The sequence below is a fragment of the Bemisia tabaci genome, chromosome 1 (assembly GCF_918797505.1).
Source record: "Bemisia tabaci chromosome 1, PGI_BMITA_v3".
NCBI classification, from domain to species: Eukaryota; Metazoa; Arthropoda; class Insecta; order Hemiptera; family Aleyrodidae; genus Bemisia; species Bemisia tabaci.
This window is the reverse complement of record NC_092793.1, coordinates 50252560-50269176: the sequence shown is the minus strand read 5'-3', so window position 1 is coordinate 50269176 and position 16617 is coordinate 50252560. Positions and strand designations below refer to the sequence as shown.

Genomic DNA, 16617 nt, shown 5'->3' with positions numbered 1-16617 from the left:
CGAGTTTTTCACCCTTCACTGTCATGGAGCAATTTTGCTTCAGGCGAAAATGGTCGGAAAACGCCAAAAATATACCCTTTTTTTCAAGAATTTAGCCCTCAACGCACAAGAGAATCCACGAGAAGGCAAATCTTTCTCCGCCAGGGAGCGCTTAGTTGCCGGCCGTCGCAGCCATCCGGACTGCTCTGCTCGCTCGAGGAAGCCATGCTTAACACTTATCAGCTTATCTTTCCTCCGCCTGCAAAAAGTAAACATCAGCGAAGTTACTATGAAGTGTTTCCTTCCATTCACATTCAAATTAAATTCACATCACATTCCCATTTCTAGCAAAATTTTGCGAGCATGATACGAGGTGGGATAATGTTCAATTGATTTCCCATTGACGATTTTCGCGATCATTGCAATTAATTAATAAACAGACACTCTATCCACTTACCATTGCCATTCACATTTTTATCAGTGAACTTTTACAGTCATAGGAGGTATCTATGTATTTTTGTGGTAGAAATTCGGTCCAAGTTTTCTGCTAACACTTCAGTTTTTTATCATGTTGATTCCTAAGTATTTTCCAGCATACCTATTCTTACACATTTTGGCCGCTGAGCATGTGAATGCTTGGGATTGGTCTCTCACTGGAATTTATGAACCCCCTTTTCCAATAAAACCTATTCCTCTATTTGCAAATTACTGTCAAGTTTATACCATGGAAATCAACAAGACTGTCTCATATCTCTTTGAATATCCAAATTACAAGGTAACTTCATCTCTTTCTCCATTAATTCTTTGTCCTTTCAGGATGGTCACCAATAAGCAAATTTTCGCTCGTCAACTGTTAATAAAATCCGTAAACAGTTGTCTTGCACGTTAATGTTGTTGGTAGAGCCTGGTGGCTTGTTTACAGGACTGTTGATGGGTCAACCAGAATTGTCAACAGAACACTTTTACGAAATCTTAGACTTTGCTAATTTTGGTCCTAAATGAGATATATCTATACAAAGAAAAGGAGCAACCTGCTATTGAGTTTACACTTTAAACTCTGACCAAAATGTCTCGAGAAGAACAGCAAATTACATGAAGAACTAAGTGAGACCTGTAGCCAGTATGAAAAAGAGCAGTTACCTCCATCCTGCCAATCCTGGAGCATCCTGCTCCATCTAACAAAATGGTCTCACAAGAGCACTGCAGTTTCTAGCTAATTTTCCTTGACAAATTTTTAAAGAAGCATTTTTAAGGATTTCTTGCATCTTTACTTGAAGGATTCCAAGGCATACTTGAGCAGGAATCAAATTAATTTTTCCCAAAGCTATTAGCTATTGGCTTCTCCTAGCTTTAAAAATTGGTGCCCCTTTCTTTTTGCTTTTCAATTAAGATTGAAACAGAAAGCATAGCTGAAAAAGCTACCCCCGCATTTCTTTAATTTGCCCCTGAGCGCTGTCTATAAATTTATGTCTTTCAGGATGTAAGTGACTTGGAGCCTCCTCGGGTGACCATCAGTAGTACTAGTGCCGACGAATCATACCCAATTATAATCGTAGTCCAGCAGAGAAGAAGTGTTTTATCTTGGAAGCTTCCTCTCACTATTCAGTCGAAACAAAATAGGTTTGTATATTGCCTTCATCTCATTTCTTTTATTTGATCAATGTGAACATTATTTCATATTTGCCAATGCTTTATCATCAAGAATGAAATTTAAGTTTGAGTTGGAATTTTGTTTATGAAATTGTTTATGAAGTAGAACAAGGGAACACAGCGAAAGGAATATTTTAAACACCTGTTTTCCATGATATGTACTCTAACTGAAGTTTACATGCAAGCTCCGATCTACTCAAAATAGAAGGCAGGATGTGTATCATGTTTGAAGGCCAAATGCTAGAAGCAGCAAAAACTAATGCAGGAGAAAGGAATTTTGCGTTTGGACAGATCTTACTCATTTTTGCATATCTGTACGCTTAAACCATCTAAACAAAATTCTGCGACTAGTGCAATTGACCCATCGCACCAATTTAGATAGGTGAATAAAATCTCTAAATGATTCCCATTACATCCGAAAAAACCAAGCAATCTTCAGTTCTGTGAGTCGATTTTTTTTGTTCCAGTTATGCATATCATCGTACATCTAGGACACTATGCACTGATTTAGAGGATGTACAAAACCCAGAAGGCGAGCATGAAATGGTCATTAGTGTCTCCACATCCAGTCCGTCCAATGTTAATTTCTCTCTGGAAGTTGTAAAGCAACAAAATTTCAGCATCAAGTAAGCCCCATCAAAACTCATCCATAGGTTTCCTCAAGTACAGGAATCAGGAAGAATAAGGTATTAATTTGGAAAAGAACGTATTCAAGGTCAAGAAAAACTCTGAATGGCATTTTTCCCCACTATCTTTTGAAATTCAAAGACAAGTGAATTTTCTGTTCTTATTATCGTCAAGAACCAGCTTGAGCAAATATCAATGTGTCAAATCTCGGGGTGTGCCACAAGCTCAAACATGTCTATAATCCAAAGGCTCCATTTTGCACTGAGATGGAAAGTAGTCAGAGCAGAGCGATATGGATGAAACTCAAATTGTGTATAGACGTGCAAAATTAAAGTCTCCCTCTTATCTCACTAGGGATCCTAGAAGTTGCTCTCCTGACCTCTCCTCATTTTCAAGGTAATTCTCCGAGAAGGGAAAAGTATGAGCAGACTGTAAGTTGAGCAATTTATTGGCTGGATAAACTCAGCAGAAATCCAAAAGTATGCACTAACTGAGTGGCTTTTCTGACTGCCCCTGCCCACTCTTAATGGAAACCGAGATCCAGAATTCTGTGATCCCAGATGTTCCACATTGACATAGTACGCAGCAGCAGTTTGAAAACACATTTTTTCTTCTCCGTTGTCCCTGATTTGAGTGGCTGCAGTAATAGAGAAGAACAGCGAACAACATTTTCATAATATTTTCTAGCACCTTGAGGACTTTCTCTCCGAAGAAAATAAATTTATAACTCTAATTTTCTTTCTACTCACAGATTGGAGGATGAATATGAAACAGTAATCACACCTTCAGAGCCAGCATTCTTCCTTTACAACTTTAGTGAAAACGTATCATCTGTTCTTCTTGAAATCGACTCTCCAGATAAAACGTGCATGACCCTATCCATCCAAAACATATCAGTAAGACATTTTTTGTAAGAAAATTACAAGTTTGCAGTAAGTTCTTAGCCCTCCCATTTTTCAAATTGACCCTCCCATATTAAGAACCCCTTTTTTCTCAAAGTTTTCAAAGCTGTATGTACGACCTTTTTTTGTCCTTTTTTTAAAATTGCCACAATTCTGCAAGAATTACGCAAATCCTGGCAATATTCGAAGAAACACCTGATTTAAATGTCATAGCAAGCTACCCTTCCCATTTCTTCACACAAGTGGCCGTCTGTGTGATCAGAAAGTTTCTGTACCCCTGGAAAAATATATCTTGAAAATAGATCCTTTTACTAGAGGACAGATTTTGAGGTGAGCCTAAGTGGACGGGAGTGAATCAAAAATAGCTTTAATTTTTTCAATTTTTTATTAGATTTTTGCCTCTGCACATTGCTTTTTTGGGATGGTTGAATGGATTGTTTTACTGTCAGAATATAAAATATATAAACATACGTAGCCAATTTTCCCTAGTTCTCATGCTAAATGTTTCAGTGTCCCGTTTTTGATCTGGAACACACAATTCAGTACAGAGGAGATTGGGAAACGGTCAGTTCCAAAGGAGGAATTATGCTGACGGTAATCATCATTTTTTCTTTCTACTTTCATTCTTTTTTGCCATTAGAGTTACTTTGGCTAAAACCCCAAATAATTTCAACATCAACAGTGCAACCTTTAACTTTTAACAACAAGTGATTCTGAGTTAACTTTTTTAAAATCAGTTTGAGGTCAAAGGTGTGGACCCCTTCATTCTTGAGCTTAGCATTTGTTTTTCAAATTTTTTTTCAAAAAAAAAAATCACCACCATTGATATTCACTTTTTGGCAAGTCTTTTGCAGAGTGAGATTGTTCATAATTTTATTCTTTTTTTATTGTTTGAAAGTTTAAATTCATAAGAGCGCATATTTGCATACCAACTAATTAACATTGACAGGTATTGTAAAGCAAAACTATTATATAGAATGCATATTGAAGTGACATTTCTGTCACATTTATAATTAAGACCACGCCTTGAATAACCACCTATACATGTATAGGTGGTTACTCCCCCATCGTCCTGTTGTAATTATTTTACGGTTGGGTATCCTGGGTAGTGATGGCAAGTCGATACCTTGAATACTCAGCTAAAGAATCCACTTTTAGTGCAGTGAAGTCAGACCAACTGGCGGGTGGATGGAATAACCACCTATACCAGTACCGGTGTTTTTCAGCCTACTTACATCACTTGGTGATATATGACGTTTACAAAGCATCAATTTGTGTTTTCGATAATTTTAATGGTCATTTCATCTTGAGACTTGGTGTTGGGTAAAATAACCACCTGTAAACATGTACCCATGCGCATATCGATGTTTCTCTGCCCATTCACGCAGTCACGCACTGCATCAATGTCACAGGGCCATTATTTTCCGTTACATGACATTCTATGACTGTCGGAAAGCATTGATTGTATTTTTCAAACAATTAATCAGCGATTTGCGTTGAAACTAGGTGTCGAGGGGAATAACCACCTATAACAACATTTTTTAAATCAACAATTTTAAAGTGAGAATTGAAATATTATCCAAAATCGCAAGCGGATTGTTCGAAGGGTATAACCAATTACAAAAAAATGTTTTGCAGTTTTCCTACTGCGCAAACTCAGCGATGCATCTCATAATCAAAACTTCAAATGCAAATTTCTCACCAAAACATTTTCTGCTATAGGTGGTTATTCGTGTTTCAGTGTAAGTATTCGTCAAATCATTTTTGTAGAAATTATTCAGGATAACATTTACATGAGAGGAAATTTTGTAACATCAAATGCTGTCAAGCTGTCCGATTCAAGATATTCATGTCATTGCGCTGAATAAGTTTTAAACTTTACTAAGGACTCGTTTTGATATTTTTGATCAATTTCTATCTGATTTTTTTCTTTTAGCGGCAGGATTTTCCTGAGGGTCTGTACATTGTATTTGATCTCCACAGTGATGATTCAGACTGCATATCAAGCACTGTTGATGGTCCAGAGGTAGATGTATCAGAGGCAGATAGGAAGAAAGTGATCCGTTTTAAATTGAACAAAAATCTAAACTACGAAGATTACCTATTTGCATCTCTGGCGGTTTTACTCTCATTTTCCTCCGTCTTTATACTTTCAGGCCTTTTACTGTGTTGTACCAGGTAATTTAATCCTCATTTATTTTTACCACTTCAATTTACTGTCACTAATTTTAGTGCTAGGTTTTGGAGCCATCTCATGCAAGTGGGATTGTACCCATCAATTTATTGTTTTATCTTCTATCCAATTTTGTTCTCTTTTAGGGTCTATAGAATCTCCAACTACTCATGTTCAGAGTGCCACTAGTCTCTATAAAAGAGCGTGATTGAGATGTAGAAGTGTGATGAATGTATTGACGAGAATACTCGTCATGGCACACCTGGGATAAACATAGATTGACAGTATACTCATCATGGCACGCCATTTCGCGGTGTTGCTAAGCGATTGTTTTCGTCATTGCTCTCCAACTTTTTGATAGATAGCCATGTTAGCATTGTTCTAAATATCATTCTGGAAAAGTTTGTCGCTAACCTGAAGGATTCTTGGTGATTTTATTTTTCATATGAAGGTAAAAGTATTTTCATTGGAAAACAAATGGTATAGCCGCATTGTAAATGACATGCGAATGGGTTAAAAGAGAATTTGCAGGTGTCTGAAATTTGATGAATTTCGTGTTTAAGTGGAAAATAATGAGTGAACTGAACACGAGGATACCTTTGGTGCATGAATTGAACAATTATTGGAGAAGATTTGACAAAATGATTTAATCTTCTAAAATACATGTGTTTAAATGGGAAATGCCGCCAGATGACGTCATTAGGCGGTGCATTTTCTCACTTTTAAATTTATTTTTATACTATTTCTCATATCAGAAAAAAATTTAAAAAATACTGTGAAAACAGCTCCTTAAGCACTTTCAGATGAAGCAATAAAAAATTTGTATGCAAATTCTCCATTACCCTACTGACTTAACGTTGAAAACTGTATAGAAATCTGTAAAGTGTGTAGGTTATTGTAATGCAAATGAATGGCTCCCATGAAACAAAGCTGAAATGATGAGGTGTCATTGATTGGTTTGATCATGAATCTCCGCTAATAGAGTTCCACTTGAACAACACCATTTTGTAATGTAGGTGAAATAAGAACCAAGGTGTTGTGGTTAAAAAATATTTGTATGGTATTTGTGTTTAAAAAAAAAAATGTAACCACAACACATTGGTTCTTATTTCACCTACATGAATCTCTGTCATCAAGCATTGTCTTCTTATGGGCATTGTCATCTAACTGTCACAGAGTTATACAAGTGAGAAATTCTTAAAAGCTGCAATACATGTTCAGATCCTGTTTTGTTGTGGATGAATCTACTGAAAAAGAAATGAAAATAACTACAATTTTCCCTGCCTTTATGGATATATTCTAATTTTCAGAAGAGTCTTTTAGTAGCAAAATTAAATGGGCAGCGTTATACCACTTCTCACTTATCTCTTTATTTTAGATTTCTTATAATTTTTGGACCGTGTATAGCCTAGGAAAGATTTTGGAACCACAATCAATCAAATTGATCAATTTTAGTAGATTTTTTAAGAGGGTAAACTTACTAACAGGAACATATCTTGTTTGTTTCTTTTATTCTAGGAAGAGCCCGGAAACTGTAACCGTCTCAGAAGAGTCTTGCACAGTCATTTCAGCCGGTGAAATCATTAATCCAAATGGTATGTGTATTTTAATTTGTTTAATGGTATCTCAAGTAATTAAAGTACATATTCAAAAAAATCTAAACGATTAGAAAGAATCCTTAGTACCTATCAAGGTTTATCTGGGTTGATGTTGCATGGACATTTGAAGTCTCTTTTCTACATGCCTGCAACTTTTGAACTGATTATTGAAATCCAAGTTTGTTGAGAAAGTAAAAACTATTTTGACTGAAGACTAGGTTTTTTTTCTTGTCTAGATACTTGTCCTTAAAACACCCCTCAGAAACAAGGAACCTTCTCTTGCAACCCCTTTCTTGCAAGGTACATCTTAAAAAATCACAACTCTTAACTGCTCCAGCATTGATCATATATTCATCTTTGAAATTATACAACAAGAAACTACAGGAGTCCAGAGTGGTGCACAACCACAACACCAGAAATAGAAAAGAAAGCTTAGTCATAAAAATAAATAAAACATTGACTTGAGACGTGGTGTAATTTACCACTTACCATAAAGAAAAAAATTAAAAAGGAGCCTCGAAGCCAGAATGCCCTGGTCAGGCAACATCAACTTGGGCAATTTCCCTATTCCATCAACGACTTCATAGATGGGAGAAGTTGAAATAATTCTCTTAATATTTCTTATTTGTATATTTATTCTTGTTTTTTGTTATGAAAGTAAAAGTCATGTGCTCAAATCAACAAATAAAGATATTTATTATTATTATTATTATTATATTATTATAATTTGTACTGTTGTTGTATGTTCTCGGTATCAAGTTTGTTTTTTATTCGTTTTGCTTCCAGATTCTGTGAGTGCAGATTCCTCTCTAGATGAAGAAGAAACTGATAAGAGCAGTAAAGAAAGCAAAGAATTAGTTGGGTGAGAATGCTGTTTTTTTACTCAAGAAAACTTAATGGAACAACCCAACCTAATTGAGGTCACTTCAAGGGGGCAATTATTAAAGTAACATATCAGTCCGGATGGATGGGTGGAATTAATCAATACATATATATATATAGAGACTGAATACCTTTGGAAAACTGCAGCTCAGCAAGGTAGCTAGAGCTGTGTGGAAGATTGAGCGTATAAAGATCGTCCGGGAGGCTTTGGGACGATAAAATTCCTAAGGGTCAATTCCCTCTTCACCCCAGCAAACCCAAGCCTTGTGTGACCTGAAATTACCGAGAAAAAAAGCTTATTACAAGTGGTCTGATTACCTGTACACAGGTAGAGTCTCGCATTTTTTCGTTTTGGTCGCCTTGCTGACCACAACTTTGAACACCTCCATGTCAATATGGGTCGAAATATGTTATTATTTATTAAACTTAGTATTTTTCTTCAATGCAACAATTGACTTTAAATAGCCCTTTCGAATCATTTTTCCAGAACAAAAACATTTTTATTCGTGAGCGATCTGTCGAAAAAAAATCCTCAAGCTGTGCAGGCTAAAGCTCGGTTGTACTTTTGGAACCTCCTTACTGTTGCTGTATTTTACTCACTTCCTGTTGTGCAACTAGTCTTCACCTATCAAAAGGTACTACTCTATAGTTTTGTTGGTGAATTATTGAAACCTGGCCAGTTCCTGTTCTACTCCTCTCAAGATTCATGCATACTGCATAGTACCAACAGTTTCAGTGAGGCAGTGGCAAGGAATTTTTGCAGGGTTGCAGAAGAGCCTTTTTTGGGTAAAATTTCGTGAAAAAACCAAAAGGCTCATTGAAAATTTTAAGATATCATTTCTAAGAGTAAAAGCAAATCAAAATCTGACCATTCGAAAGCTAACAGTCGAGTTTATGAAAGCAAGGCAGTGCCTAAAGCCAAGCTAATCAATCTGCAAAAGCCAATTACCCTGCTTAATTATGTCATCAGAGCCCACCTGAAATGTATTTTTAAAATATCCCGTTTTCGTCATTTTCAAAACAGGATTCCTTTGCCATTTAGGATTAAAATAAATCTGAAAAATTCTTAGAGGCGCAGTTCACTCCATACTGTTAGAAAATGAATTTGAAAAAAAAAAAACGGATGTTGCTGACCCATCATCATTTTTTAGTTTCCTTATTTCCTTCAATTGTTGACACCAGAAATCAAACTGGTGCTTCTAAGTGTACTATATCTAAGTTAATATATTGAAATTGCATTCAATGTTAACCCCTTTAATTACCAAGGCCAGGTGAAAAATGCATTTTTCAAATTTTGCAGACTCGTGTTTGAATAGGCTCTTTCCTGAATTTGAATTGTATTCAATTCTCAATTACTAAAATAAACCAGTTACTCCCCCTTTTTTTATAGGTGTTGAACATGTCCGGGAATCAGGACATGTGCTACTACAATTTTCTTTGCTCACATCGGCTTCTGCAAATAAGCGACTTTAATCATGTCTTCACCAACATTGGGTACATATTGCTTGGTCTACTTTTTATACTACTTGTATATCGCAAGGATGCAGCCTGCCAGCTCCACTCTGTAAGTAGTGCATATCCCCTAATTTTTCACCCAGTTTTTTTAACAAATGAGGGAAGATTTAAGTAAAAGTTTCCTTGGAGAACTTACTCAAGAGAAGGTCTGTTAAAAAGTGTCTCAAAAAGTACGTGTAGCCGTACATAATGCCACGGCCAACACTCTGATAAGAGTCTACAAGGTGAGGAAGTATAGCCAATGGAATGTGGCAGAGAAACTTTATGCTAACGCTGCGCTGCTGCATTGCTGACTTACTCTCTCTTTGAGAAGTGTAATGATCTTTCACACACACATAAGAGCCGTTTTTACAGTGCTCTTGGGCGCTCTGTAACACCTTGCACCTTAAGTTAACAATCTCTCAAACACTCACAATGTTTTCCCTCTATCTACTTTCAGACAAAAGGTATTCCTCATCATTTTGGACTGTACTATTCCATGGGAACTGCTCTGATGATGGAAGGGATTCTAAGTGCTTGCTATCACATTTGTCCAAATCATTCAAATATTCAGTTCGGTACGTCTCTCTTTAAGAACAAAATAGATTTTAAAAATATTGCCCAATTTCTTGTATATTAAGTAGTATACTTGCGAATTCTCCCATTTAAACAATATAAATTTTCATCCTATGTCACAGTTCGTTTGAGCACTCTACTGGGCCGATTTTCATGATTTTTGCGGTTATCGACATGTGATAGTCCCCTTATGAGCCCACTTCAATCAAATTTTGGAAATAGGATCCAGGTTTTTTTTACAATCATGTTATAAAAGTCAGCAAATTTGCAGAATGCTCCCCAACTGCTGCCACTGTGTAAGGAAGGTTGCGCTGTGGCTGAGTGGCCTACGCATTAGTTCTACTCTATGAACATAAAATTCACCATCGAGAAGTCAGTACTGGCAAAAGTTGAGTGGTCTGAGGCGCCAGGTAACCTTCCAACTTTCACCAAGACGCGGGTTTGATTCCAGCCCCTCAAATCGCCTGACAATCATCTGTGAGTTACCTCTCATTGTTTTACTGTAACGGGGGCTCATAAATAAAAACCTTTCTATTTTTGCTCACATTTTTTACTCTGTTGTTCTAGTCCCTAAACGTTACTATGACGGTTTCAACAATAAGAAAATATAGCAACCTTAACCTTAACGCTTTGGCTCAGCTGTATCATTCATCGATTCATCAGCTGACCTAAAAAAGAACTGCGCATCTCTCCGCGGGACAAACAGGTTAACCGATCTTTCAAAAGGTGCAAGAGGCGCGGGGCCGGGGACCCGCCGCGCAATCCCTCTATCTTCAAGGGACCGGGGTAGTCAAGCCAGTACCATCCGCGCCCTGATTGGCCCGGCGGTCCCTGCTGAATTTTGACCGGAAGGGTCGGGCTTATGGAATTATATATTGTGTTGATGATGATGGCTGCTTTATGATAGGTAGTTTTGTATCTATTCTTGCAATTCCAAAATGGCCTGTAAATGTTATCATTTTTTTGTTTCAGATACAAGTTTCATGTATATTATTGCCATGTTATCCATGCTAAAAATCTACCAAAATCGACATTCTGATATCAATGCGAGTGCATACACCACTTATCTAGTCCTTGCTTGTGTGATTTTCATCGGAATGTGCGGTATTCTCAATGGCTCCTTCATATTCTACGTTGTTTTCACTGCACTCCACATCATTACATGTTTTTTTCTATCACTTCAAATCTACTACATGGGTCGATGGAAACTAGGTTAGCCAAAGTAAAACAGTCTGTAATTTTTCTTTAAATTTCAGCTCGATTACTTACCTTGTTATGTTATGTTATGTTATGTTATTTATATCTATGAAAAGCAGCTGAACCCACAAATTTTTCAAATTGATGTTCGAATAGATTCTCATAATTCATAGATCGCAGTAGCATTGCATCGGATCGCATCCATTTTACCAAAATCCCTCTTGAATTTCTTACTTTTTTTCCTGTCAATTTTTCTTAGTAAGAGGAACATTTAGAAATTTCTGCATCCCTGATAATGTAAAATACTTCCAAATGTTAAAAGAAATGAAAGAGGGTTAAACCATGTTTTAACCGTCTATTAATCATTCATTCATTTTTTTTATCCTAAGTACAAAGATTTGAGAAAGAAGTACAGTAAAAAACTGTAAAAATCTTTCTCTGAGTTTTTGATTCTTGGAAATTCGCCTTTTTTTCCTGTAGAAAGTTCAATCCATTGCATAGTTCCTATTTCACCAAAATTGAAATCGTCCATACAGATTTTTATCTGTTTTCTAGGATTTCATTCTTTCAAGAGGACTATTATCGAATTCTTCACGAATCTCCGAGCTGGACTGAGGCACTGTAAACCCATGTATCCCAATCGTATGGTTCTTCTAATTTTAGGTTAGTACATAACATACACTCAAATCACTAAGATAGCGTTATTTAAAAATTTTCCTGCATTATTGTAGAGAGCGAGAAAGAATTTGTCAAAAAAGAATCCAACGATGTCCTCTATTGATTAGGTGAGGAGTCTCCAACATTAATGTAAAAGCAAAGTGAAGTAAATCTAATTCTCTTGTCTTTCGTATTTTGCATATGACGCACAACTTGGTCATTTTTTTTAAATTTCAAGACTAATCTGAAAATTGATTGTAACTAACTTTTGACAGAACAAATTGAACTGAAACTGACGCAGGCTGAAAGTATTAAAGCAAACAAAACTTCAGTAGAAGTAAGGCCTGACTCTGCCTTTTTCTTAGCTTCAGCAATATCAGGAAGATAATGAATCTCTTGGAAAGAATACATATTTATGTATCACCTGTTTATGATTTTTCTCCATAATTAACTGCCTTTTACGTTTGAATTTTCTTTTTCCAGGAAACGCCTGTAATTGGGGGCTAGCTGTGCATCTCTGGATGTCCAACCGAAGCAATTTTGCAACGTATTTGTTGATCATATTCATGGCAAATTTAATTTTATATTTAACTTTTTACATCACCATGAAAGTAAGTTAATGAAGATAATATCCTTTGAAGTTTCCTTCCGTCCGATTCAAATCTTAATAGACCATGGATAAAATGGACCTAGTTTAACAAAAAAAGCACAGAGTCGCATTTCGGGAGAAATTAATTTGGGAGTAGTTTTAAATTTAACCTTCTTGTAAATTTCCTCCCATCAAAAATTCAACATTGAACAAAATGTGAAAAAATTCATTAAACGTTGTCCTATTAATTGAGTCTCATGAAGAAATGAACATGCAAACCTATCTCTCTCGGTTCAAGCTTAATACGACTTGGTCACAACAATAAGCAAAGAGTAAAAAAGAAATTATCTGTTCAGAATTCCAATCGGAGAGTGCTGTAAAACAAAATCTGATCACGGGCTGCACTGCTCACTGATTCATATAGTTAGTTCTAATTTGAATGTGTGTCAATCCAACTTTTATACTTGAAGAAATGTAAGAAGATGTATGAGAGAGACATACCTATTCGACTAAAATGTAAAAGAAGTATCGGGCCTTAAAGCTTGACTCCTAAAAATTTAATTTCTCATCTCATTACATACGTACCCTCAAATGTGAGCAGGCCCTTGAAACCACATCAATACACTGCATAAAGAGAACATTAAAAAATACTCACCTAATCTGAAAATGTCCCTTTTTTCTAATGACAGCTACTATCTGGTGAAAGGATTCTCCTACAACCCTTCCTGTACATAATTTTTGCCGTCATTTTTTGGGGTGCCTCTGGATACTTTTTTATGAGCAGATCAACTAACTGGCAGGTAAGGACCAAAGATATATTCTTGTTATTGACTTGTTATTTTCGTGCCTTGAAAACAACTTCCAACTTTTAACTCTAGTTTGGAGTAGGATTCTTTCTAGTCAGTAAAGATAAATCTCCTTCAGCATGTAGGAAGACATTTTTCGGCTGTGATCTGATTTCTGTGATCACACTATCAGAGTTAGCACAGCTTACTATAAGTACTGGAGTTCATGTTGAAAAAAAGAGAAATTGTTATAAATATTTATGAGTCACAAGTTCCAGCCCGAATTATCCTCCTCCCATCATCACAAAAAAATATATGATTGTTAATATGTATGAAATTATACTTGTCAACACCGCCAATCCTTTATAAATCCCATCAGGATAAAAATGGAGTAAAATTACATTATTATTCTTAATTTTTTCACAAGAAAGAATATGAATCGAAAAGGTATAATGGAAAAAGGGCGCTCAAAAATTAAAATGATCACCAAGTAACAAGCAATACCAAGTACATAAGGCACCAAGCACCAAGTAGTTGGTGCTAAGTTACCAAGTAGGTAAACATCAAATATTGCTCCCTTTTTTACGCATGCATGTTCGCCAAAAATCTCGTATTTTTACCTCGCGTGTAAGGGAGTATGGATTCAGAATCATGTTACTGCTCTTTAGATGTCATTAATCTAATAAGATTTGCTTTTGGGAGGATTACAGGGAGGGAGGGAAGGGATCAAAAATTTGTCCAAAATGGCGTATGCAACACTTCAATGGCCCCCTATCACTGGAAGGTAAGATTATTGAATTAAATGGAGATTTAACTAATTTATTGCATTCTATTTTTGTCACTCAGTTAACACCTGCTGAATCTAGAACCTACAATAAATCTTGTATGTTGCTGAAATTTTACGACAATCATGACATCTGGCACCTGATATCTGCTGGTAGCATGTTTTTCTCATTCATGGTGAGTAAAACCCACTGTGCAACATAATACTGCCTTTTCGTATTAGTTTTTGACAGATTAGTGACTGAGGCAAGGAGTCACTTTTCTCCTAGTTTCTTGAACTATGTAAGGTTTCCTACCTACAGACCAAAAAGTGTGTCTTTCCTATATCTTGGAGAGAAAATCTTACTTTTACTTCTTTAAAATCACTGAATTTGTTCAATTATTTCCTCAATTTTTCAAACGCAGCAAATTTTTTAGTAATTATACCAGGGCTCAACTTTACCACACAAGATTCTATTGATGAGCATTTTCCTAATATCTTTTTTTGTTTTATTAATCATCAGATTTTTGTCACTGGCTTTACCATAAAATGTTGATATTTTCCCGTTTTTTAAAAATGGATTAGTTACGCTCGCCGCAGAACTGTGTTTTGATTACCATTTTGGTCGAGTAAATTAAGATCATTCAATTTGCTGTTTCAATCTTGTATCAACAATTGAGAGCATTAGTAATACTTGAAGGCAAGATGTAAAACTATCAAAAAACAATATAAAGAAAATATTAATTTTGATCATTATAAATATTTTGACCTTTGCCAGAATTTACATCAAAAGTCACCCGAATTTCGTTTGACTTAAGAATTGTAATAATTGTACAACAGTGCATAATATTCCCATTTTTTTTACTTGCCACCGAGCATTAGAGGGTGGGGATTATGCAATAAGATAGGTTTTTTTTTTTTTTTTTCAAGACAAGGTAATGCTGTTGAAATATTTTATTGTGCCACAATCGGAAGAATGACAAACTTCAAAATTATTTGTTTGCCACCACTTGATTTTAGCCTGAGTCTTTATCAAGCAAGACCGATGTCATCTTCCTTTTTTTTTTGGCATTTAATTTTGCTGCATTTTGCAATTTGGAACTACGATTTGTGGCTCATCCGTTTAAACACATATATCTATAGGGAAACTAATGGTACATATGTTGTTTCTCAACCATACTAACACTTGTGTGTATTATTTTCCGCAGGTTCTTCTCACTTTAGATGACGATCTGAAAGATAAAGAGCGGAAATTGATTCCTGTGTTTTAAAATGCAAGAGACGTCATTTTGAACATATGTATTATTTTATTTATCTTTAGGTATGATACTATCTGTGATTTTAGCACCTACTTCAGTGGCAATTTATGAAGCATAACATGTTTGTGTAAGTAATTTTTTTTTTTTTGCTTACACATTAACTTCCAAGCCTTACTCATTTTTTTAAGTTTAATTCAAAAGAATTAAGTGAATTTTAATATATATATATATTTTTCCAATTACCAAATATTATCCAAGATCTGTGCTATTGTTGTTCTCATCTTTCTAAAAAGCGAATTACGGTGGTATGTATGTGCTTCATAAAATCATAAACTATCTTAGTGCTAGAGAGAAACTTCTCTTTAATGCTTTGATTTTCTGCAGACGTGACTTTTCAAACATATTCCTATGCAAGCAAGCATACATTTTCATTAAATAAGCATCAACTCCAATAGTAGCCTCTTCAGTTGTAGAGAGCTCTCCTAGATTTTTTTTTTAGTGTTTTTACTAGGATGGATTTCAAAGAAAATTCTTCTCTTTTTTTCTCAAGAACCATTACTGTAAAGAAAAAACCCCAAACCACTGTTAAAACATACACACTCATAGCTTTCAGACAAGTTTTATTTTTCGAAATCTGGTCCACGAATTCCAAAGAAATTGTAGATTTTTTACTCTCACCTCTTCAACAAATGCGCCCTCTTTCCATGCGCTGCAGACCTTCACATAAAAATAAATGTAAGTCTCAGGAAAAGTAGATTAGATTCATTATCAAATTTGAGAAAGACAGCTTGGACCAAATTTAAAAACCCATAGCATGTAAGAAAGCTGAAAGTACGTACGTTTTACTGCTAGTCTGATTTTTACAATTGATAGTTCTGGAGAAAAGAAATAGGTAAATTTATTTCAAGATCTATCCTCGTAGTTTAAAATATCAGATGGTTTGACTTATCTGAGTCAAATTATTATTTAATTTCTCCCTCCCAAAAATTTGTATACCTCAGAGATCCATCATGAAACTGGTCCATCGAAGCAATGCCTGTGCACATAATACCTTCTCCTAAAATGGTTGTTCAATTTCTTGGACCTGGCCTCATACCTCTAACGGTCTGCCTCCTTGAATTTTGATAAAAAAGCTGTGAGATGTCCTATTGATGTATGTATAAATATATTGTAGTATTTACTTACATAATGGGAACATAATTTTATAATGTCTTTTTATAATTAATGAAGTTATGCGTGCTGTATAATTTTATTTTGTAATACTTTGTCTTTTGCAGTCATAAAATTTTATGATTACTGTACCTTAAACTGGAAACAAACTTGCAGTTTGGTAGCCATAGAAACTTTAGAGTTTCAGAACCTCCATATTCACTTCATTTTTCCAGGAATAATCATTGCATAGTTATATAGAAAAAATCTTGAAAGCAATTTCCACCAGTTTTTGCCTTTTTTATTAGTGAGTTAGGCAAGTAGACCAAAGAATCTC

The 16617-nt window shown here is 35.4% G+C and overlaps 1 protein-coding gene across 1 annotated transcript; it reads left to right on the top strand.

Moving 5' to 3' along the window:
- Positions 1 to 218: 218 nt before the first annotated feature.
- On the top strand, positions 219 to 16378 carry LOC109039510 (SID1 transmembrane family member 1). Its single transcript, XM_019055010.2, has 17 exons — positions 219 to 754; positions 1457 to 1599; positions 2097 to 2255; positions 3008 to 3152; positions 3669 to 3752; positions 5095 to 5336; positions 6850 to 6926; positions 7716 to 7791; positions 8299 to 8446; positions 9202 to 9375; positions 9766 to 9883; positions 10854 to 11093; positions 11634 to 11741; positions 12219 to 12346; positions 13014 to 13124; positions 13956 to 14069; positions 15081 to 16378. Exons 1-17 carry the CDS (start codon positions 548 to 550, stop codon positions 15141 to 15143), a joined length of 2337 nt encoding a protein of 778 aa, XP_018910555.2. The 5' UTR covers positions 219 to 547; the 3' UTR covers positions 15144 to 16378.
- The last annotated feature ends 239 nt before the right edge of the window (positions 16379 to 16617 follow it).

Excerpts from the sequence above, each read along its gene's own strand:
- LOC109039510 (XM_019055010.2), top strand. The coding sequence starts at position 548 with ATGTTGATTCCTAAGTATTTTCCAGCATACCTATTCTTACACATTTTG. Across the intron at positions 3,153-3,668 it reads TATCCATCCAAAACATATCA|TGTCCCGTTTTTGATCTGGA; the intron begins GTAAGACATTTT and ends TAAATGTTTCAG. Across the intron at positions 3,753-5,094 it reads AAGGAGGAATTATGCTGACG|CGGCAGGATTTTCCTGAGGG; the intron begins GTAATCATCATT and ends TTTTTCTTTTAG.